General features: G+C 49.5%; 1 protein-coding gene across 1 annotated transcript in view; it reads right to left on the minus strand.

Annotated features, from left to right (window-relative positions):
• The window catches only part of LOC128269801 (nephrin-like), a 52,792-nt gene extending 31,060 nt beyond the window's left edge, over positions 1–21,732 (minus strand). The window contains exons 1-6 of the mRNA XM_053007205.1: positions 21,729–21,732; positions 21,535–21,667; positions 16,490–16,692; positions 13,043–13,156; positions 12,506–12,709; positions 5,743–5,894 (exon numbers count right to left, since the gene is read on the minus strand). Of these exons, the coding sequence (XP_052863165.1) occupies positions 5,743–5,894; positions 12,506–12,709; positions 13,043–13,156; positions 16,490–16,692; positions 21,535–21,667; positions 21,729–21,732 (810 nt within the window). The remainder of the gene's footprint in view (positions 1–5,742; positions 5,895–12,505; positions 12,710–13,042; positions 13,157–16,489; positions 16,693–21,534; positions 21,668–21,728) is intronic.
• Between the last annotated feature and the right edge of the window lie 863 nt (positions 21,733–22,595).

Genomic DNA, 22,595 nt, shown 5'->3' on the forward strand with positions numbered 1-22,595 from the left:
GTGAAACCCAATAACACATTTTTCTCATCGCCTCTAGTACAATAAGCATCGACATTTAATTAAATCGGTGAACCAATTGCTACTGCAGACTTGTGCCTGAACTTAAACGATTGTGTACCATCCAATATTGGGAACTTCTTTTTCAAAGTATCCATTTCGCCAGCAGTCTTAATTTTGTTTTCTATCATTTTGGCCCGTCTTTGGAAAAGTTTTATGCAAAAAAATGGGCACCCGGTTGCGTACGCGGTAACAGGCAGACACCGCACGCCGAGTGAGCTACGGAACGCCGTTGTTTTGTCATGTTACGGGTTTCCGCGATTTTTGGTAGCAAACTTTCTTACGCCCCGTGCGCTTTCCGAATCGGAATTTCACCAGCCCCGGCATGCCGCATAAAATTATTGCAACATACCACCTTCCGGGTGGTTGGTTTTTCGGGGGTGGCGCGATTTGGGGAGGGCTGACTACAAACCGTTAGAACAAACGATGCGAGGGAAGTGCCGGGCCGTGTGAACGGGAAAACTGCCGCCCTGAAACCCAAACCGCGGAGTTGCTGAGTAAATTTGGCAAAGCAGCGCCAAGGCACCGTCGTGCTAGGGCCCGAGCGGAGCGGAGCATCAGCGAAAACAGTGTCACAATGTAATAAATTTGGTATTATTATTATTGTTATTATTGGAACGAAATTTGCATACAAATTGCAATTTTCTATCAACACCACCGTGCCACACAGCGGTCGGACCGTCGGACGAGGTGCAGGCGCTTCCTGCGGTCTGTGGGTGTCAACTGGCCGCCCACCACCCCCCGCCGTGGCGCATGTCTTTGCAACGATTTTCCACCAGAGTTTTTGCCCGTTCGCTTTTCGCCCGTTTTCGCTGTCACCCGAACGGTGCACTTTTGCACGCGCACGGCGCGGATTTTTGCGCACACATACCACAGTGTGCCGTGTGCGGTTGCAGCCACGCGTTTCCGGTTCCTTTGCATGCAAATAGAGAGAGAGAGAGAGAGAGAGAGAGAGGGAGACCGTACCCCATGCTTCCGGTCCATTTCTTAGGGTACGATGACGTGCGAATGGTTTACCAGACACCACCTTATCTCCGCCCACACACACACACACACACCCGGCTCGCGTATGCTCATTTCCACGGAACGCGCCAACATAGACCCGGACGTACGCAAGGGCCAGGCCAGAGAAACGCCGTCCCGTGACACACTTAGACAGTTCGCAGGTTTACTTCTGGTCTGCGTGGCAGGCAGCTTCCCGTTCAGCTTCTCGCAGCGGAGAGCTGTCAATCCGGACGGACCCTTGCCAGGCGACAGGCAGGGGGGTTGTAATACACGCCCATGCTAAGAACCCCGACGAGCGGCTAACGAGAGTGAGTCGCGGGCAAACAGGGAATTTGTATGCAAAATTAAAATGAGAAAAAAGGACCCCGGCCCGGCCCGGCCCGACCCGGCAGCATGCATATTGTATGCTGGCCGTGTTGCCACTGGAATGAGTCTTCTTCTGGTGTTGCTTTTCTAATCAAAAACGTCGTAAAAATCAGGGCAAACATCTTGACACGGGTGCATTAGCGGTTGACGGTTTCGTGTTTAATTTTCAGCTCAGCCCCGACCGAGTGGTGAGTTTAGAAATTATGAAGCAACTCCACAAAGCTTGCGCGGGAAAAGATTTACCGATTTGTGGGCGTATCACCGAGGGAACGTGCGTGGGAACCCGTGATGGAAAGCTCAACACGAGGGAAATTTAGAGAAGCAGGAGTACAGGTTATGATTACTGGATCGTTTGAGTATAGCATAAAGTAATAAAGAGTAAAAGCATAGGAGGATATTTAACATGCTGGCGGCTGGTTGGCGTGGTTCAGGATGAATAAAGTTCTTTTAAAATAAAGTTTCCAATAACCTTACAATGTGCGTACCAATGCTACCAATATGTCCACACGATTGTGTATCAGGATGAGTTGGATAGCTGGACGCTATTTTATTTCTATTATTCCGATCCTTTCCTGTATGTAACAATAAATGCTGACTGACTAGCTCCTGATCTTAAAAACTACAACTGCGCCGATGTTACACTAGAATCAGGAGCTTCATTATTGGTTGGCGGTACAAGCACATCGTTTGCTTGTGGAAGCTTATGGTGAACATGCTCCAACAATGACTACATGCGAGAAACAGTTTCGGCTATAAAAGTTGTGATTTCGATTTAAAGGACAACGACAACGTGCAGTGAAAAGGTTTGAAGACAAGGAAATGCAGAAGTTGTTGGATGAAGACCCAACCAGCCCATCCACTGCAAAGCCAAATCGTTTCGGTAGAAAGCCGATGGTCTTGGTTAGGATGTGACCAGGAGGGTATAGTGTACCATGAGCTACTAAAACCAGGCAAAACGTTGAGCAAATTATTGATTTAAACTTTGTATTGTCAAAAAAAAGGACCAGAATGGGGCCAAAGACGTTGTAAAGTCATTTTATAGCATGACAAAGCCGGGAAAGACGCAATAAAAACCCTTTAATGAGGAAGCGATATCACCCTTGTTGTATTCTTCAGATGGACTCCCGTCAGTTTATTACCTTTTCGCGTAAATAGGTCGTGCAGTAGCAGAGCAGCACTTCGCCAAAAATAAAGATGTCGAAAAATAGATCGACGAAACAAAACAAAGTTGTACTGGAAAGGAATCAACAATTTGCCCAAGACATGGGCGAAATGTATAGCATCGAACGGTGGTTACAGCGAACAAAAATATTCTGAGGTTCTCAGAACATCAGGCATTATGTAAATAGAATTCTGTGTAAAGCAAAAATAGCTCAACCATTATTAGATCTGGTATTTGGTAACCTTAGGGAATAGAACTTTCTCGTTACGGTATTAGACTAAGTTCGGTTAGATCAAGACTTGACCGTTTTCGAGCATCACTAGGGTGCTGCTACACTTTCACTGCGTGTGGCACCACCATACCATTGGTTTTACAAAAAAGGACCTCTTATTTGTATTTAATTTTGTGTAAAATAATACACCGTTCTTCGAATAAATTACCGTTCACGGATCATCTCTTCGAAAGCGTTTCATCATCCAACAGAGTGAACGAAACCCACACAATCAAACTTCATCGTCCGTGTCCGCGCTGTCACCGCGCTGGTTTGGTTGCCGGCGGTCACCGGAAGTGGAAATTGAAAATTGATCATTATTTTAACCACAAACGGTACGCGTCGGAACCAAACCGACCAAAGCAACGTGTTGAGTCCGACACCGACGTCCGCCCCAAACCGTCAGCGTCCGCGTCGTCGTCCTCGTGACGGGACAATTGATGTGGCGGAGCGAATAAAAATCAACTAATTGGATAGAGCAGCGTTAGAAAAGATGCCAAACCCGGAGCGAAAATGGTGTCCGGCACTGTGATGATGGGTGGTTTCGGCCTCGGAAGTTACGCAAGATGTAGCGCCGTTCTCCCCTCGTTAGATAGCTTAACACACACTCTCTCTCTCTTTGTCTCTCTCTCTCTCTCTTTCTCGCTCTTTCCTTGCTTCAAAAAGTATTGTATATAGCCTTCGCCGTCGCCGAGGACACACGCCGCGTTTTTTCCGTGCTGTCCTCCGACAGGATTAGAAGGTTTGAATACAAGAGCAAGAGGAAAAAAGGACAAAAGGGCCGTCGCGCCTTTTCACACCTGCCAGCACGCTAAATGAACCGTCATTATTGCGTCCTTTGAAAACAGCTTGTGAGTGTCTTTTTCGTTTTTTTTTGGCACTGTTTGCTCGTTTTCGCCCGGCTCACGACAAATTAACACAGACGGTACGAGATCTGACCGATCCGACCCGAGATTGTGACAGTGTGAAGTTCATTAGGGGTCACCGAGGTGTTGACAGTGTCACACTTGACCCCCAACCCTATTCGGCCGTGCTGTTTTGACATTTGCGTTACGGATGAACAATAGGACAGGTGTCGCTTTGAGTGTTTTCTGTGTTGTGGTCAATGTGGAACCGCGTTCGCGGAACGGAACGAACCGTTTAAAGCTTACGATCCTTAGTTTGGCCCAACAATCAATGGATATCAATCAACATTGAATGGTTCAAATAATTCGCTTTTTATTTGACAACCCGTTGGATGCGATAAAAAGCACACAATGTGTAACACACGGTTGAGTTTAAATGGTTTTTCCGATTAAAGTAGCGGACTTTGATCCTCGACGCTACTACGCCCGATGGACGGGGCTACCGACAATGAAATCATTAGCAATTCACCACTCGGCCGTCCGGCCGGATCCGGGACCAGGAGTGTCGGTGACAGGATGGTGACTGTTTGCCCACCGTTTGCAACGAGCCTTTATTTATGTTTCATTTCAATTCAACTGTCGCCGACGGGTTGCCATAGGCCCGTCCCGCGGCTGGAAAACCACACCACAGCCCAGCCCAGCGCCAACACAGGCAATAGGTAGGTGTTCCGGTTTTCGTTTTTTTTCTTCTGTGTTTGGTTTGGGTTCTTCTCCAACACAGGCTTTGCCCATCACACCACAAACGGTGATAAAATGGCCTGGTTTTTCTAACTAGGACACACACGTATCCGGAGCACCACCAATGGCCAATGGCCGGTTTGTAACGCATACGTCATGCCGGTCCGATGGTTTTGCCTTAATCGCGCGGTAGAATTTTTAATGATGTTGTTACGCTCGTCCGTGTGATTTGTGCCCCACATTGCACCGGGCGACAGGCGGTCACAAGTCATCGGCCATCGGCCCCAAAACGGTTGATGACGATGTAATGCAATGGCTCCGTTCGCAACAAATCTGCGCCCACCAAATGGCGACCTGGTCGGCGGTTTTCCGAGTTCCACGGCCGGGTGACATGTTGGTCAGCTGACCACATCAAAGTCATACGACGGCCATTTATGTATTAACATGTGCAACATGGCCGGGGGTACCAGAAAGTCAGCTACATATTGCATGAATTCGCTGTGCCGTGGCCACTGTGGCCGTGGGCAGGGCCGTGTGGCAGTGAATCAGTTTGCAGCCCGCTGCTTCCGGCAGCTAAATGAGCATCTAAATTAAATATGCGAACGTTGAACGCGGAAGCACACCGGGCGTCCGCTCAACCGGCTGCAACCGATTGGCTGGTTGTGATTTGGATAGTCTGATAAACCCGTCACAATCATCGGAGCTGTGTTTGCAGCGGCCAACACTGGAACATTTATCAACTTTGGTAAAATCAATTGACTTAACACTTTCGGGGATTTGGATAAGACTGATTAATAGAATATCTGTTGAATCATAAAACCGCAAATGTAAATGAGAGAAATAAATTAAGAGAGTAAGAGATCATCATCAGACTCATCATCACCAAAAAGCGATTAACCAAAAGAATTATTTAAAAATCTTTGTTTCGAAAAACGAAAAGGGAATGCAAAACAAAAACGCCTAATATGAAGATAGATCACATTCTTAAAAAAACAAAACAAAATATAAATATTGTAGAAATCATCAACGACAAACAAGCAGTAACTTTGTTGCTAAGACTGTTCAATAAATAAAACAATGTAAAAGTACAATCAAATCAATGAATCAATAAAAGAAAACCCTCAAATAAAGGATGGAACAGTGAAAGGATCAACGAAGTGCGTAGCTATAGCGATATTTAAGGAATAGATTAGCAAAATAACCTTACGGAACAACACTACCCAGAAGGGTACTGTTTGGCTTAGGCGATAACATTCCGATTGGCGAGAATCAACTTCACTGAAGTGGACAACACTTACCGTCTCCTGATGGCCACGCATCTGGGTGCTGCCCTTCCACCAGGTGATGGTCGGTGCCGGCCGTGAACCGAGGACCTCGCACTGCAGATCGTAGGTGTGGTTCGCCGACAGCGGCCGGTTCTTGCCCTGCAACCGCACCGCCAGTGGCCGCACTGTAAGGGCGAGAAAATGAACGAGCGTTACGAACATGTTAATGTTGGCATTCCGACGGTTCCGAAGACGTTAGCGAAAATGGTTTCACGCAAACACGGACACCGAACGCAGGGCACACAATTAATGCCCCTTTCGAGATGCGGTGACTCAGAAATGCAGCGATTTAGTTTTCCGCATTCGGGGGGGCCGCGTGCGAGAAGAGGGCCGCTAATCTAATCCTACTCGAGATTCCCCGGAACAGCCCGCTCGCCCGGTGGTGGAACAGATATGTTTGGCACGTTGCTCGAGAGGAAACTTCAAACGCCACACAGCAAAACGCACAGAATGCGACACGGGGGCTTCGCTCACGGCAGCTCCAAATCCCTCGAGCTGCTTTCGATTAATCCGCTCCATTTCCTGCCGCTGGAGATTCCGGAGAAACTCGGCACTCGGAGAGGTGTCCGCAGTGCGCACCAAATTCCGGCCCCACACGGGCTTTCGGGGAAAACGGGGCTCACCCGTTAGAATGCCTGAGCCGACCAAAGGATCCAGAAAGGCCCGAATGGGCCATCAAAGACGGGATGTGTGGGAACCGGTACCGGCTTGAAGGGTATTTCTCAGTGTCGATCCGAGGCTGAGCCCACCGGGAAAGGCTTCGTCATCCCGCCTCCCGTGGGGACACTTTTCGCTGATGGGGCGGGTGGACAGCGACAAGCGATCACCAATCGGGCCGGGGGGTGGGCAAGCCTAATGATGTTGATTGGCCGTCCGAGATGAGACCGGCAGACCACCCTTCCAACCCCCCCTTGCTTGGTGATCACGCTAGTGCTGGATGGTACTTAGAGCCGAGGCCACTCAGCGCCGAGTCTCGTGGGGATCATTTTCTCATCTCCATGGCCGTGACGAGGGCCGATTATCGGCATGCGGCATGCATTGGAAAGATTTCGGCCCGATGATAATTTGATTCCATTCGCTCGATTGGACGGGGATAATTTTCCAATCCCCTTGCCACCGGTGAGTGGGCAGCTGCTGGCCCGGTGAGCGTCGGGCATGATTGATAAAGTCGAATGCTCAAGTGAAAGGTCCACTCGGACACGCCAGATTATCAACCGTCATCGGGGGTCATCTTAATAATTAATTTCCAGGAAGCTGTCGAAGCCGTCCGAGCCGGGACCAAGGACCACATGTTGGCCGTGACTCAATTCGTTCACGGCGGGCTGTTGATTTAATACAGTTTTTAACATCTACATAAAGGCGGGCGGGCCCGTCATCGTCGTTAAATATTATGTTTCGAAAATAAAAACCACCAAAAATCGATCGACAGTCGGCGGAAGGCACAGGAAAGCAACCTTTGTTCGCGCGCGCGCAATCGATGAAACGTTATTAATTCGTTCGAGTGGATGAAATCGTGGAAAATTGTGCTGACATTTATCGTTTCGCTGCCGCGCGTTCGCGTGCCCTGCTTTCGGTTGGGTGAAATCAGGTGACGGGCAGAAAAATGATTAAAACTGTAACACGGAGCCTATCACGGAGCGGCACATCGAATCGGAAAAGCGTTGCGGAGTTCGGATGAAAAATAGAATCACAAAAAGGCGAAACGGAAAACGCTAACGATTCCGTTCGTTCGAAATCCATCGCGTGCCACTTTGTTGCCGGGCGAGAACAGCGGGCATTGCAGCAACGGCCGGATCTTTAGGGCGCTATTAGGGACACTGCGTAAAAAAGGGACATCCGAACGGTGGAGTCTCTTGATGCTATTCCCGCGGGGCCAAACAAAACTTTTCCTGCGTCATGAACTTGTTCGCCGGCGGGAGCCCTCATCGTCACGGTGCCATGGAAACGCGGATGACAAACAGTCCAGGGGCTACTTTGATGGCTCGAGATGAGGCACACGCGCGGAACACGATGAGCGATGAACGGTGAGCGATGAGCGATGATGATGATAATGATGACGATGAAAGAAAACTTTGGTGATGCTGAAAAATTTATTTAATAAAAGCATAAAATCATGCCCCGCTGATAGAGCAGTCGGTAGTGCTCTTCGCTGTCAGCGCAGCTGGCCGTGGTTCGAATCCCGGGATCGGTTGTAACTCAACCGGCCATGGTTTCGATTCCCGATACCGGCGTGATAGAGAGGGGGGTTGGCGCGGGGCTAACAATCCCGTCCGTAAAAATTAAATGTTACAGAAGAGCATCAGAGATTAGCATTGTCTCTGGTGCCAGGCCAAGACTGCTCAGCGGTTGTAGCGCCAAAAAAAGAAGAAAAGCATAAAATCTCAGCGGGAAGTTCGCTTTCAGAGTCAATTAAATTATCAAATTTCCTTCTCGTGCGCAACCACCGACCACAGGAAGCTACCGGAGCCCAAGCCCCGGGAGGGCTTCGGCTGTTGGCGAGTGGAGTGGCGAGAATTGAAAGCGATCCGGGGATCGACGGCGTACCGCACTAGTCGATAATGGAAAATCGGTTGGCAGCGCGCGGACGTTAAGTAGATTACTCTAAGTTTGAAACTGCCACGAAACCGCTCCCGTACTGAGCTAAGGAAGTCGTAGGGACTTAGTGTCAGTTTCAGGTGCACCGAATCTTGGCGGTTCATCGAGTGCGAGCGATATCACTGCTTAATGCCATTAGCTTCATCAATCAGTTCGATTAGGCTTGATCGACGCTCGGTAGGTTTGGCTCTTCGTTTGCTCGGTCCAATCGAAGCTTCGAAGCCGAACGAAGTCGACGCTGTTGGTAAGCTATCCAGATGCGGAAGTAGTTCCCACAAACAGTCTAACAATTCCCTATCGAAGCAGTGTCTGAAAGAATCGTTATCTCAGCATTTTGCGAGACACTTTCAAACCTCAGCATTATTAGAGTGGCCGCAGGAACCTTCGCAGGAGCAGTGAATCATTGCCATCATCTGACCGGATCACCAACAACCAATCAGCCGCCTGTAGCGCCGCCGTCCAGTTTAACTTATTAATTACCGGCCCACCCCTAATGTTGGGCTAATTTCTTCCAAACCCAGAAAGGACGACTTGGTGTTCGTGCATATTTCGCTTTAGCGACGCCGGGTCTAATTAGACGGAAAAGCAGCTTACTCGTCGGCAGCCGTTGTTGGCCACACCTCTGCCACTCGGGAAAACCGTCACTAGCAGGACGTCGGATGAACTAATTTTCCAAGTGTGATTTTTTGTGTGAACTTTTCGTTCTTAGATCGCTAGGCTTTTACGGAAAATCCCCATTTACTATTTCCAATTTCGCGGCCAGGCTAATTGATTTCGTCGAGCCAGTGACAGGCCAATTAATCAGCGATTTCAAAGAACGTTACCGTTTAAGAAATTAACACGCTGAGTTGGGTCCAATGTTGGCCGCGTTTCGTTTGAAGTGTAACGCGACAACAGTTTCCCGTGCCGTCTTCATGGAAAAGAATTATTACAAACTTGCGCAAAGTAATCAACTACTTATTTGCAATAATTAAAGTTCAAAGTGCGTCATAAAGTTACGCATTTATATTAGCCAAATTGGCGATTGTTGCGCGGGTTTGTTGTGCGGAACAGCCAAGCGATTGATTGGGAGTAAAAAAACCTTGATTTTCGTTCGTCAAGTGAATTTCTGAACTCAAATCCCAATCAAACCGAAGTGCATTGGTGAAAGCACCGTGCACATCGTCGAATATGTTGCGGATATAGTGTAAATAATCTAATAAAAGTACGATGCAATTGCATCCCGCACTGAAAATGATAGAAATATACATAAATTGCGAGGACCCCAGCGAAACCAGCGGCCCTCCCACACAGCACGGCATGCACGTTGTGTCGTGTGATTTGATTTGGCTGAACGAATCAGGCGATAGGGGAGAGCGTGGAAATTTTAAAACCACATCCACAGTGTGCTGTTCGGCGTGTGGAGAAGAAAACCCATGCAACACATTTGCTCTCCAGTTCGTCATACCGTAACTACTCCGGTCCGGGACCATAATTGAATTCCTGGCCTACGCCGAGCTGCCGCAAGCCATCGGGCAACCGGGCAGCAGAACTTCATCATCAACTTTCGAATTGGGTTTTGCGCGAATGGAAGAAGAAGAGAAAAAAACCTCAAAAACATCGTCGTTTGAATGTTGGATGTCCACTTGGTGAAAAATTCTGTTAACATAAGGGAGTGATATTCCTCTCAAGCTCGGTCGGTCGGTCCGGCCGGCGCCACACGGAAACCGCAAGCCGGAGGAACTGGTGCCTCGAAATGTCGGAAAAGTAGCACATCCTGCTTGTGCCCGAGGACTGCCTGCGGTAGAAACCATCTTTGCAATCAGCCCGGAAAGCGAGTGCAAGACCTTTGCCCGCCAAACGCAGCTTGCCAGCTTGCCGCCGGATTGCACCGAGTACAACAGGTCCAGCAAAAAGGATAACGAGATAACCGAGGCAGAAGAACGGGAACCTAATGTCTCGGCTCGGTGGCTGCGAAGGCTGATCGATCTATCGATCGACGAACACCAATCGAATTGGAGATGAATTTTTAAGTGAAAGTCCATTAGTCGCATTTCGCATCGTGCATTAGCAAAATCCTGCCACCGGCCAGCGAATGGGTTCGGATGGTTGCCACGCCATGAGAGTGCTGGTTCGCTTCGTACGGCAGAAACCCGTAAGATGGAACAAAAACTGTGTTACTTTGCTCGCGCCATGCAGACAGGATTGCTTTGGTGGACGCTCCCCTTTGGGAAAACAGAAAAACAGCCATTAGGAACTGTTTGGCGTTTCCGGCTTCCGGGCTTCCAGCAATCGTTTATCGGGACGGGAAAAGCTCGAATAGTGATCGACGACGTAACGGTGGCACACAGAGTGGGAACTTTACGCAACAGACAGCAAACTGGACCGTTGACTTTCGGAAGGAACGGCGAAAAAAAACAGAACACCGAAAAATGGAACATAAAAAAAACACTCGGAAAACTCAACAAAGCGGAAGAAACCAAACCACGGACCAGCGAGGACTAAATGGCGACATCAATTAGTGACGAACGATTTCACTACGATTAAGTCGACCAAAGCGCCAACGCCAAGATGCGAATGGCCGCGACGAGCGAGTCGGTGTTTTTTTGTGTTCTTTTAAATCGAAGGACTTCTTTGTTGCAACAAAATGGGTTTTTGTTTTTGGCGTCTAATGTTTTTGCCGAAAGAAAGCAGCGACCACGACCCAAACCGGCCATCGGCCAGCTGTTGGAGAGAAGGTTCGAGAGAACGAAAACCCGCCCAGCTTTTTATATCAAAGCTGCATAAGTTAATGGAGTTGGTCTACTCAATATGGGATTGGAGTTGGAATTGGGTTGCTATTTTGTTTGTTTATTGTTACTGTAGAACGGACCGAGCCGTTTAAAGCACCAAGTGAAAGCTCTGCACGAACAACAGAATCGGGTTACTAATATATTAGTATTAAAAGACCTCCTCAGAGTCTGAAGCTGGTGACATTATTTTTTGTTCAAATGCTCCTTTCTCGACCGCATCGCATTTAATCGAAAGTCAGATCCGGTTCTCAGAAGCATGAATCCACCGCGAAACATCGGACATTGGATCGCAACCTTGTGGCTAAAGAGGTGCCCTTTCATTCGCTTCCGTTTCAAAGCTGCGGTCAGCGATACAGCGCAGATTTTTGTGTAAAATAAGCCAATGATAAATTACCCGTTCGCTGTTTCACGCTATTCCCAGGGTGGCCACCACAGAAGGTCCTGCCGGTGAAAGCCATCCGACGGATTCCGCGAACCATTCGGATCATCGGAACTAAAAACACTCCTTTTTCCTGTTGCGCATCGAAAGGCCCTCCGAGGTCGCGTTCGTTCGTGTGTGGCGTGTAATGGGCCGAGGCCGGGTTTGAGGTGGTTTCGAGCAACAACAAAAGAGTTCCACTCGACGCAGGCAGCCGGTATTTCACTTCCAGCATTCCTACGCTTCGTGGGAGTTGCAGCATAAAGCATCGATGGCATATCTGCCATCGTTTCCGGGCTGCCCGGGTGCACGGGACCGGATCGGATCAACGGTTCGGTTTCCGCTTCGGAATGCGGATCCATCGCAAAGATAAGTGTCCCCGCGGTGATGTGGTGATGGCCACAAAGCCGAGCACCCGAGCCGAGCGCTCCGCTTTCGGGCCAATCTCCTCCGGGCGGATTGGTCCTGATTGTTGAGTGGTGATAAATCACCTTTGGTACACCTGACCCGCTACTCGGAACCGTTGGTATCGCTGGGTTCGACCGGACGGCGACGCTGACCGAAACACCAGCCACTGTTGGTTGCTAAGTGGGAGTCACCCGGGAACACCGAACATCGTTGGGACGGGGACAAGGAAAAACTGGGAATCCTAAATAGTGCCGGAGGGAAAGACCACTTGCAGCGGCCACGTTCTGCGTTCAAGCGAGTAATTGGGAGTAACTTAAAATAGGAGAAGAAATCATTGTTGGCTTACGGTACTTTAAATAAATGTAAAGGATCAGCACATTAATTGGTGTTAGGAATGCGATTAGCACCATTCTAATAGGTTTGTTAAACAGTTAATCGCGGATTTGAGGATATTTCGTGTCTCTCAAATCTAATCCTCTTAAGGTAACAATCAACCATTTCAAAAAGGAACGCGAAAGATCGGCGAGTGCTTTAAGCTACTTACGGTTCATGTCGAGCGTAATGGAGGCCGAAATCGGATTCGTTACGTTGTTGTTGGCAGCCTGACAGGTGAACACCGACTTCAGGTGCTTCCGCTCGAGCCGGTGCAGAACGAGCGTGTTTTTGACACGCTTGTCCGACAGCACCACCGACGTGTTGTTGATGACCTTATTATCGTACCACCACTGCACCTGCGGCAATGGGCGACCTGGAAAGGAAAACCGAACCGGAAACCGATGAGAGGTCAAAGCGTTTGGTAGCTTTTAGTTTTAGGACCACTCAACGAGCAAAAGAAATCGAATCGCTCAGTGTAGATCAAAGCCTTACGGATTGAAACATTCATGGCATTCAAACCAATCACGCTTGATCAGAATGAGTTCACTAATCTGATTGCTTATTATTGGAATTATCTGCCAAAGTACAAAACGAAGTCACCGTAATGCAGTTTGATAACAAACGATTGAAGTCTAATCTGAACGTAATGGCGGCGTAGAGTATTATTCAGTTTTTGATTTCAGAAAGGATCAACTCCGATTCTTACCTCCGGTGGAAATGCACGTAATGTTGATGGTGGCCCCCTCGTTGTACGGTCCCAGGATGTAGTGACGAATGTGCGATCCCTTCTCGTCCACTATCAGCAGCTTCTCCGGAGGCACTGAGGAGAAATCGATAAAACATAAACACATCAGCGAACGAGCATCGGTCGGTCGGTTCCGGTCATCAAGTTCCGTCCGGAATTTGGAGAAAGTCCCCGGCCAAACAAATTGGAAACATTACGTGCTGAAGATTCCATTACTGTCGGTGCTCCAGCTGCAGCCACCAAACCACTGTTTAACGGGAAACATTCATTTCCTTCACACCGAGGCACAAAAGTGCAATGTTACGGTTTCGGCCTCGGCACCAAGATCGCCCGTGTCTCGGCCTTGACCATCATAGGATCCGGTGCAAGAAGTATTTGAAAGTGCGATTATCCCTCTCCCGTTGGTGGTGGTCGCTTGGTGGCCACAGATAAACGGAGCATCATTCTTAGCGAACCACTTGGGTCACCAAACCCCGGTGACATTTGGCTGCAATAAATTTACACCACTCCACGAATGGTCACCCGTAACCGAGTGGACCGAGAGCCGACCAAAGCCTTTGCTTTGGCACACCGGACCCGCCATTGCCGAACCCGGCGGAATGCAGCAGTTTGCAGCAGGAAGGGCGCAAAAGGACCGGCTTGTTGGTCCGTTACCAGCCCAACGCCGGACTGGACTGTCCTGTGGGCGTTTGTTTGCAATCGAAAAGCGAGGCCTAACCGTGCGATGAAACTTTAATCGACCCGTCCAACGGAGTATATTAACTTCTGAAAAGGCGACATACCAATGGAAATGGTGCAACAAACCCAGCATGTTAAATTGCTTTGAAAAGAGCGTTACATTTGGGGCATGTTCTTGTCAGTGTTCCGAGCCATGATGGAACTCCTCATGGGCTGCGGCCATCGAATTTATGTTTGTCAGGCAAAAAAATTGTTCAAACTGGTTGCAATCATCGTATCCTTTTTTTCTGCGTGCTGCATCCTGCTCACAGTGTCAGAGTGAACGATAGTTGAACGAAACACACACCGTTTTTTATGTTTGGTTGGTTACGACTTGTCTAGCTAGGCTCGGCCACGCGTGCCAACACCACCACCGCGCGCGCACGGGTAGGAGTGTTCCTGCGAAGCATTATGCTCGGTCGGCAACATTCCCGAGATGCTGCACGATGCTGTTTCGGGGCTTCCGATGGCTGTCAGTGTGGAATGTTACACTGCAGTTATAAATAATGCTCCGGCTTGCGTCCGTGTGGCTTCGGTCGCCCGGTTTGCATAAGCTGTGGGTGTGTTTTGAATGCTGCCCTCGGGGGTCGCCGCCCTCTAATGGTTGCGCTGCTCGAACGCTCCTCGGTGCTGCTGCTGCTGCTGCAGTCCAATAAATAAGTCGTGGGTCAATGGTTTGAAATCAAACAGTCAAAAAAAGGGATAACGCGGGCTTGACTGGTGTTTAAACAGTCCGTGATGGAGAGTTTGCGTCTTCATTACACTTTGAAAACCCTTCGCTTGAGGCATCTTTTCTGCTGAAACTTTTCTAAATTGAATGTTGAAAAAGTTGGAACAAAGTTAGGGGCCATTGATTGATTTTGAACTATCGACGGGAATGCAAAATAGGAAACGGTTAGCTGGCAGAACTTTTGCACGCCAGTAACAACCTCCCGGGAGGCCAATAATGTATGCATATAAAATTTCCACCAGCGCCCCGCATAACCGGCGGTGACGGGCTGGGAATGGGCGAAGAAAACGTGCATAAAATGCGTAATGCGTGCCGCTGCCCCGAACACTAGGTGCATTGGATTGATTATGCTAAGTGCCGTACCGTGTGGCCGTTCCGGAAAGAGTTCGCAGTTTCACAGTATCAATTGACGGAACTAATCCCCCGCTGGTGTGCCGTTGGTAGCCTAATCCAATTCGAATATTAATCATGTGTCAATATTTCAAAGGCAGCCCCTCTGGCGCTCCGGTCCGGGTGCCCAAGTGGCCCGGTTGTTCCAAGTGGAACTACTCAAACAGGTCGGTACGTAAACTCTTTCGCCCCGATACCGTCTCGGTGTTGGGCCCCCGGACGGCTCGCATCCTCGCCGCTGCAGGATCAACACGCAAAGTTGAAGCAGTTGCAGTTTTAAATAAGCATCCTCATCACTACCATGGCGTGGCATCGAATGCACCGTTCAGCGTTCTGGCGGGCAACGGGCAAAAATGCTGAACCAATTGTGCAACGGCAAGCACAAAAATCCTTCCACACTGCAGCAACCGATCCACTTTTGTTGACTTAATTGAATTTACCATTTCGCTTTCGCGTCCCGGTCCCCATCGCCGAAGTGGAGAAAACCGGGAAAACAGGGACACAGTCACAGGGCGGTTTGAAGCACCTAACGACGTCGACAAGGAGGATCCCACTTCTGGCCTGGGTACTTGGGAGCGTCTTCCCCAGCCGAAGACGATGGCGTACGCGTGGGTCGTGGGTCTAGAAAAAGTGGCCCCTTTTTATGCCGTTCAACTTCCCAAGAACGTAGTCTCAAGTTCTTCGAGCGAGCACGAGCTAGCGAAAAACAAGCCCGGTCAAGGCAAGACAGACATCCTGAAGGCGCATCGCGAAGGCAAATGCACCGCACCGGGGAACACAACTTTTCGAGTACGGTTCGGTTTGGTGTAGCGGCCGTAGTCAAAATATGGTCGACTTCGGCTTGGCCTTTTTGTCGGCCGGAACCGGTTAGCTTGATTTATGTAGCGTCTTCGGCGAGCAGCATATGTTTTTTGGCCCGCCCATCAGCACGAGCACTGCACTTGGGCCGCTGCTGGCTTGCAGCTGCGCCTCGGCGAAGCGAAGCGGCACCAAAATCATAACCACAGCTCCACACGGCATGCGAATGCGCAACATTTTCTACTTTTATCAGCGACAACTTTGTCCACGGGCCCCGGGAGCAACCCTCTTTCGGGAGCGTATCAGCATCAGCTGTGGGTCTGTTCTTGTACTTTTTTTTCGGTTTTGTTTGAATGAGATAGTTTGTCGTTGTCGGTAGGTGGCGAAGGTCTTCTCCGGGAATTAGAGCACAATGAAGGCAGAGTTATGCTCTCGCCACAAACTCGCCCCTCGGCTAGAGGGAACCATCGGGATCCGGGGCAGCAGCAGACAAGTTCGTTCCAACTTGCAGTTCTACATTCTAACCGGCGTACGGCGTTGAACGTACGCCCGCAGGCAACGCGCTCGGCAAGCATTGACAAATTGGTGGTGGGCTTCACAGAACCCGCCGGTGAGTAATGTGAGTGATTTTGCCGAATTTTTGTGGATAAATTGGAGGGTTTTCACAATGTTTCAACAAGGCTTGCGGTGGATTAAGCGATAGTTGAGTAATGGCCAACGTGGCACAGCAGGGAGTCACGGAGGGAGTTTTCTGCTCGACTGCGGACACTTACCTATCACGGTCAACTGGACGCGCGTGTGGCGCGTGGGACTCTTGTGGAAATCCACCCGGCACCGGTACAGCCCACTGTCCGTGGCCTTGGTGTGCAGGATCTCCAGCATGGCCGGCGTCCGGCTGGGGTAGAAATTGACGCGCCCGTCAAAGGACGAGTTCGAGCTGCGGTGCGATCCTTCCCGGGTGTCTCGCGCGTCGAACCTGTGTCGAAGGGAAGAAAGCAACGGAAACCAATCAGCAAACAAAGATCAGCAAATTCCTGAAAAATAAATCAAACCAACTTCTTCTTTGCCGCGTCGTCCGTCTTACGCAAAAGTTTTCCCACTTATTGACTCCAGCAAAGTTTTAGACGAGCAATCTCCCCGGGAGACCCATCACGGAATCATCTATAATTCTCTCCGGCGAAGCTCTTCGGCCCGAAATCTCATCCCCCGGCCAGCCGTCCCGGTGCGGTGTTTCAAGTTTATCCGCGGGATAATAATTTGATAGCGATAAAATGGAAAGCATAATCCGCTACTTTGTTGATCACCAGCAAAGTGAGCGAGTGGGGCCAGCGTACTGCATAAAAGCATCGCTGGCGCGCTCGACCCGAAATCTAGAACCACAAATGAACTCCCGAAATGCCGCCCGTAAGCAACGGCGCAACATGCACCCGCCGGGGCCCGCCGGAAAGGACCACTTCTGCGAATTACTTTCTCATTAAAACTTAATCAAAAACACAAATTGAGAATAATGAAGCGCACGACGGCGGTGGTGGCGCTTTCTACAATTTCTGGCTGGCTCGGCCAACGCTTAGAACTCCTGCCAGTCGTCTGCGGGGTTTGCGTCCGCACCATGAAAAGGAAGTGGTCTCGATTTTCACGCAGCGCTAACGATTTCTGGTGTCACGCTCGACATACGGTTGGCGGGTCCTGTAAACATCGCGGTCCTCGATGGCGAATTCGGTGAAACCACGTGTAGATGGTAATGGAGAAATGGACCCAAAACACGGGGAATCACTCACGGAAGCGCGACACTGGAGGTTGTGGATCCCCCCGCAAAGGTTCTTGGGTGGTTCAAAGGTAAAAATTACAACGCTGATTGTAGTGCCGACGACCATGTAGAGTACGCGCGCCATGCAAGGGATGCAAAATTCGAAAAACTCCGGTCTATGAAAGCGAAAACATATTAAAATCCTCCTCGTTTTTGAAGGTAATGAAATCAGAACTCGTCGTCGTCTTCAAATCAAACGGTTTTCGGTGCGCAATTTTCCAGAAATTTCGAGCACGGGCAAACATTTTGTACCAAGAGCATTAAAGATCACGTTACATATTCATTTGAATGAATACAGAACGGTGGATCTCATTGCAAACATAATAAACATGTCGTAATGGGCTTTGGGTGAAACGCCATACGTTCAAAAGAATTATTCATACTTTTCTATGAAGCCATGAAAAGACATATTCACCTGTTCATGGGTCCAATGAGGTTTGGACCTGTTCAATTCGTAATCATCCTAGGAAGTTATTATCCTGCATTTCGATTTGATTTATTGTTAATGTTTATTTATTTATTTATTTGCTTATTTATTTATTTATGGGGAACTAAACGGCGAAACGGAACAAGCAACCGGACATTGAAAAGCGGCAAGATCGATGACATCTTACGATCGTCTGCGATAGTGTAACTAGGAAGCCGAAAAGTCAGATTGTTGAAAACTAACAAAAACCAAAGGGCAACATTAATATGGTTCACAATTTTACCTTTATGCATTGTTTCGTTTATTGCCAAATTTGTTTATCGTTTACCGGTGATCATATTATGGCAAACATTTGGCACAGAAAAACATTATTTCTTTGTACAATGGCCCCTGGCGGTGCCAACAATGGTTTGAAAATCGAAATCTCATTTAAATTTCAACAACGGTCCTCGGCCACACCGATCCACATTCAGCAGCAAACAACGGTGTGAAAAAACATCGAACCAGCAAAACGGGGCCCGATTTTCTGTAGCTCCCGCGGGAGCTGTACACCGAGGCGCATTTCGTAAAAATAAATGTCCGTCGCGCTAGGCCCAAGGCCCATTGGCCCCTGAGTGTCGCATGGGTTCGCAACAACAAACACCAAGAACTAAGAAATCAAGATAAAAATAACCGATTCTGGTCGCCAGTGTTCGCCCCCGGAGCCTCCGGAGCGGAAAGAAATGGCAGGATGAAATGAATTTAAATCCTTTTCGGAGTGGGCGGCACATTTTCTACGTACTTGGCCCTGTTTGGGGGTACCACAATAGCTCTGCGCCCCCATTGGGTTCGCGGTGTAAGACTTGGTACCCGGCAACCCGAAGAAGAAGAAAAAAACAACGAAAACAAACGGCAAACCGATGGCGGCAAGCGATGGTGGCCAAACTTCTTGTTTGGCCAAACAGCGGAACGATCCTTGGAACGAGCGTTCGAAAGATTGTAGCGCCCAGATAGAGGCGCTCGCCTTTATGACGTCGTATCCGTTGATCCGGGGATTTCTCACGGCCTCCTCACGGCCTCCCTGCCAGAAGGAAGTGATCCATAAAGGGTTCCTCTTGAATGTTTCTATTCATAATACAGTTCCCTGCTGGGCCGTGGCACTTCCCAGGCTGTTAAAGCGCTTTTCGAGCAGGCGCCGTTTATGAATGCGGAGTTTAAATGAAATGGAAAGACGTTTCTTATTGAACCAAACGGCTGTAAATTTTACAATTAACCAAATAGTGCATAAAATGAAGGAAACACAGTTTGATAACTAGGAATCATAAAACATTATGAACGCTCTGCTTAATTACGGGACCGTTCGCCAATGCGCCGTGCCGCTACACCGACGAGCATCTTCCAGCTGACCGTGAACCGTCGTCCGCCGGCAAATGCTTCGCAGGACACTGTGCCGATGGCACTAGGTCTCGTGCGTCGTAAAAAAACGGCCTCCATAATGCATCACACACAACCACACACGAAACGGCGTATATAAAAAACGGCTATTGGGAACACATGGTCTTATCTGGTTCGCCGGGGGTCCGGGCCACATTCATATTTTCCCATGGGCCCATGTTGGGTCGCTCCGCCCCGTAGGCGAGTTTTATTCCCTTCTGCCCTGCGGCCAATAGCTGACACACACGGCCGCACACGGTGCGGCTGCTGCGCGCGCTCTACGGCGGTCACTACTCACGGCCCGATTACTCAAACCCGGGGCCCGGCCGGGCCGATAATATTTCCATTCTTGTCTACCACCCTACCGCCCCCCGCCGCCGGTCGGTTTGTTTTATTTGGCCGCCGCTCCCTCGGCCGCTTGGTTCTTATGCAATGCTATCAAAAATCCCTCCATCCCGAGATTCCGAAGAGGTCAGTAACGAACAAGTGGGCCTCCCGGCGGCGACAAGGACTCGCCGGGCGTCCCAACTGCGTGGCGTCCCAACCCGAGCCTCCCCGACGAAACCGGGACGTGGATGAATGAGGCCCGCAGGACGCGCGCACGGAGGAAGCAAATAAAAAATTATCGTTATTTATTTATTATTTTTGCTTCATTGCAGTGGCCACCGCTCATCCGTGGCGCTCCGGCTCGACTTGGTCGGGCTGGGGTTGGCAATTTCCCCGCCGCTCGACCGTGGAAGCATGGCTGAGTGCCTGACTCCTGGCACTGGCCCACCACCAACCGGAAATGGCTTCGATCGGCAGGAAAGCACGGCGCACATAACCTACAAGCGGCCGCACAAACACCAGCGAAGAAGCTTTGTGCTGCTCGATTGGTCCGGCCTGCAGGGAAAACAATGACCGTTGGCGGGAAGGGCGATCCAAAGGCTTCGGGAGGCCATTGAGTTGACCGAACAAAACAATCAAACTGCCTCTGTGTGTGTGTGTGTGGTTACGAAAGCGGCACTTGAAGTGGAAAAATGCCGGAAATGAAAACAACGTCCCTCGAGCCGGCCCCCTGAGTGCTGCTGGTGGCGATGGCGGCGGAAGACACAATTTTCTACTCCACCCTGGAAGGTCCCTAGGGAAGCGTCGCGCATCGGACAGCAATCGTAACCAAGATCTTGAAGCTTAATCAACTACATCCCTCGGTATGGCGATGAAAAGTGTACGTGCAAATGGAGGCGCATGGTGGCTTGCGTGAAACCGTGGCAGGGTCAATCCGAAACATATCATAACAACGTTCAATTGAGCGAGAATGAATGCTCTTCAATGTACTCAGTTTTTACTCTCCCAACATTACACGACATGTTCAACATAAACATCATCTGCGCAACTGTTTGTCTCTTGACATGATGAACCTGAGTTACAAGACTAATTAACTGGTTGTTAGAAACGAAATGTTGGCTGGACAACATTTCCGTGTGATGCAACAATGTGTTAACAAAACCACCAACTTCAGTACTCGTCCACAAAAGGAGCACAAATACTCTTGTAAAGTGGTTTGACAACCTCTCAATTGAGGCAAAATTTCAAGAAGTTGACTGCTTTTAACAGCCCGTCCGAAACGTCACTGCTCAGTACCTAATCTACTGTTCTGTCCACTTGATGTCGGGTGCCGTATTCAGTTCAGGAATTTGCCAGCAAAAAGTTATCTAAAAAAAAATTCAAAAACATGTTTTAGGAACTCATCATCTGTGGTATCATGCGAACTAAACTCTGTCACCTTTCAATGTGCCTGGACCTTCATAAATTTGCTCATACCCTAAGCAAACAATCACTTTCGAAACTAGCATTCAGAAGCTTTGTACATTTCCGTAAGCATAAAAGAATTGCACTGCTTATGTGGTCGTATGTCAGGGTGAAAAAGCAAAACGTCCTCTCCAGAAGTTTGGCAAGCGCCATCGGCACTCCATTAAAGCACTGCATACATCTTTCCGCGTGCAACTCGCCTGTCCGTTTTAAAGCCCTGGTATTTATGGGTCTCTCTCGCTCTCTGTTAATTCAGTTTAAAGTGTCATAAAGTCGGGCGAATGGCGTGACGCGAATTGCAAGCACAGTGCAACGGGACAGGCCTGTGATGGAAGCCATGCGCTGCTGTACTAGCGTGGAGAGCCTGGTCGTGTACTTACGCGTAAAACGGGATCGTCTGGGCCGCCTTGTACCACATCACCAGCGTCGCCCGGTCGCCGCTAATTGCCGGTGTAATGTTGCACTCCAGTCTGCCGACCATGCCCTGCACGGCCTCGGAAAAGTGTAGTGGCGCTGTGGAAGAGGGAGAAAAACGACGAATGAAACTGTGAGTCAGAGAAAAAAATGTATGTACCCATAGTGCAGCGATAACCGCCGGAGCCACTTTCGGGACGTGGAAAATGGATGAACGAAAATAAATTTAATTTATTGCACGCCCGCACATCCGCCGAAGCCGTTTATCATCGTCGATCTATCGGGTGCGGCGGCGAGGTCGGACGGGACGGGCGGTGCCGATTGGCTCCGGAGGATGTGACGCGCAAGGTGTGAGCGTGGCTACGTGAGCCCAACCTAGGAATGAGTCCGCCCGTTCGGGCGTTCTTTGCCCGATCCGCAGCCGTGCACTTTCTGCGCTGAATGGAGCAACAAACGGAGAAGCACTTAGGAAAGCACTGCGCTGCTCTTTTGCTCCCCACTATCCACGAAAGGTTCGCAATTCGTTCCGGTTTGTAGGAGAATAGATACCAACCAGCGCCAGCTCACCGGAAAGCTATCTGTGGGTTCAATTGCAGACGTGTTGTGTGTTGGCGAGAGTGAGCCAATTGCTGCAAAGTGGCTTACGAGGGAAGATCCTGGGCACGGCCTGGGGCCAGTAACACCCGGTCACTTCTCGGTGTTGCACTTTACAAGCTCGTCAACCGGCGAGCAACCAATGAACACCGAAACATCGATCCGTGCTGCTCGATCTACTCGATGATAGATAATCCGGTTCTTGTGATGTTTTAAAACGTCAGCCCGTGAGCTATGAATGCTAAAAGCTTGTTCCGGTTCCGGCGATGGGCAAGAAAATCAGCATAAAATCTTTGCTCACCGTCCAAGGGTTGGCTGTTCCCTTCCCCGGGGGTGCAATTTGAAACGCATAACGCATGCATTGAACGTAGCTGTCATTAAGTCATTTATTCATTAGCCCCTTCCAAAACACGGGCCAACTATCGGTCCAAGT

The sequence above is a fragment of the Anopheles cruzii genome, chromosome 3 (assembly GCF_943734635.1).
Source record: "Anopheles cruzii chromosome 3, idAnoCruzAS_RS32_06, whole genome shotgun sequence".
Lineage (NCBI taxonomy): Eukaryota > Metazoa > Arthropoda > Insecta > Diptera > Culicidae > Anopheles > Anopheles cruzii.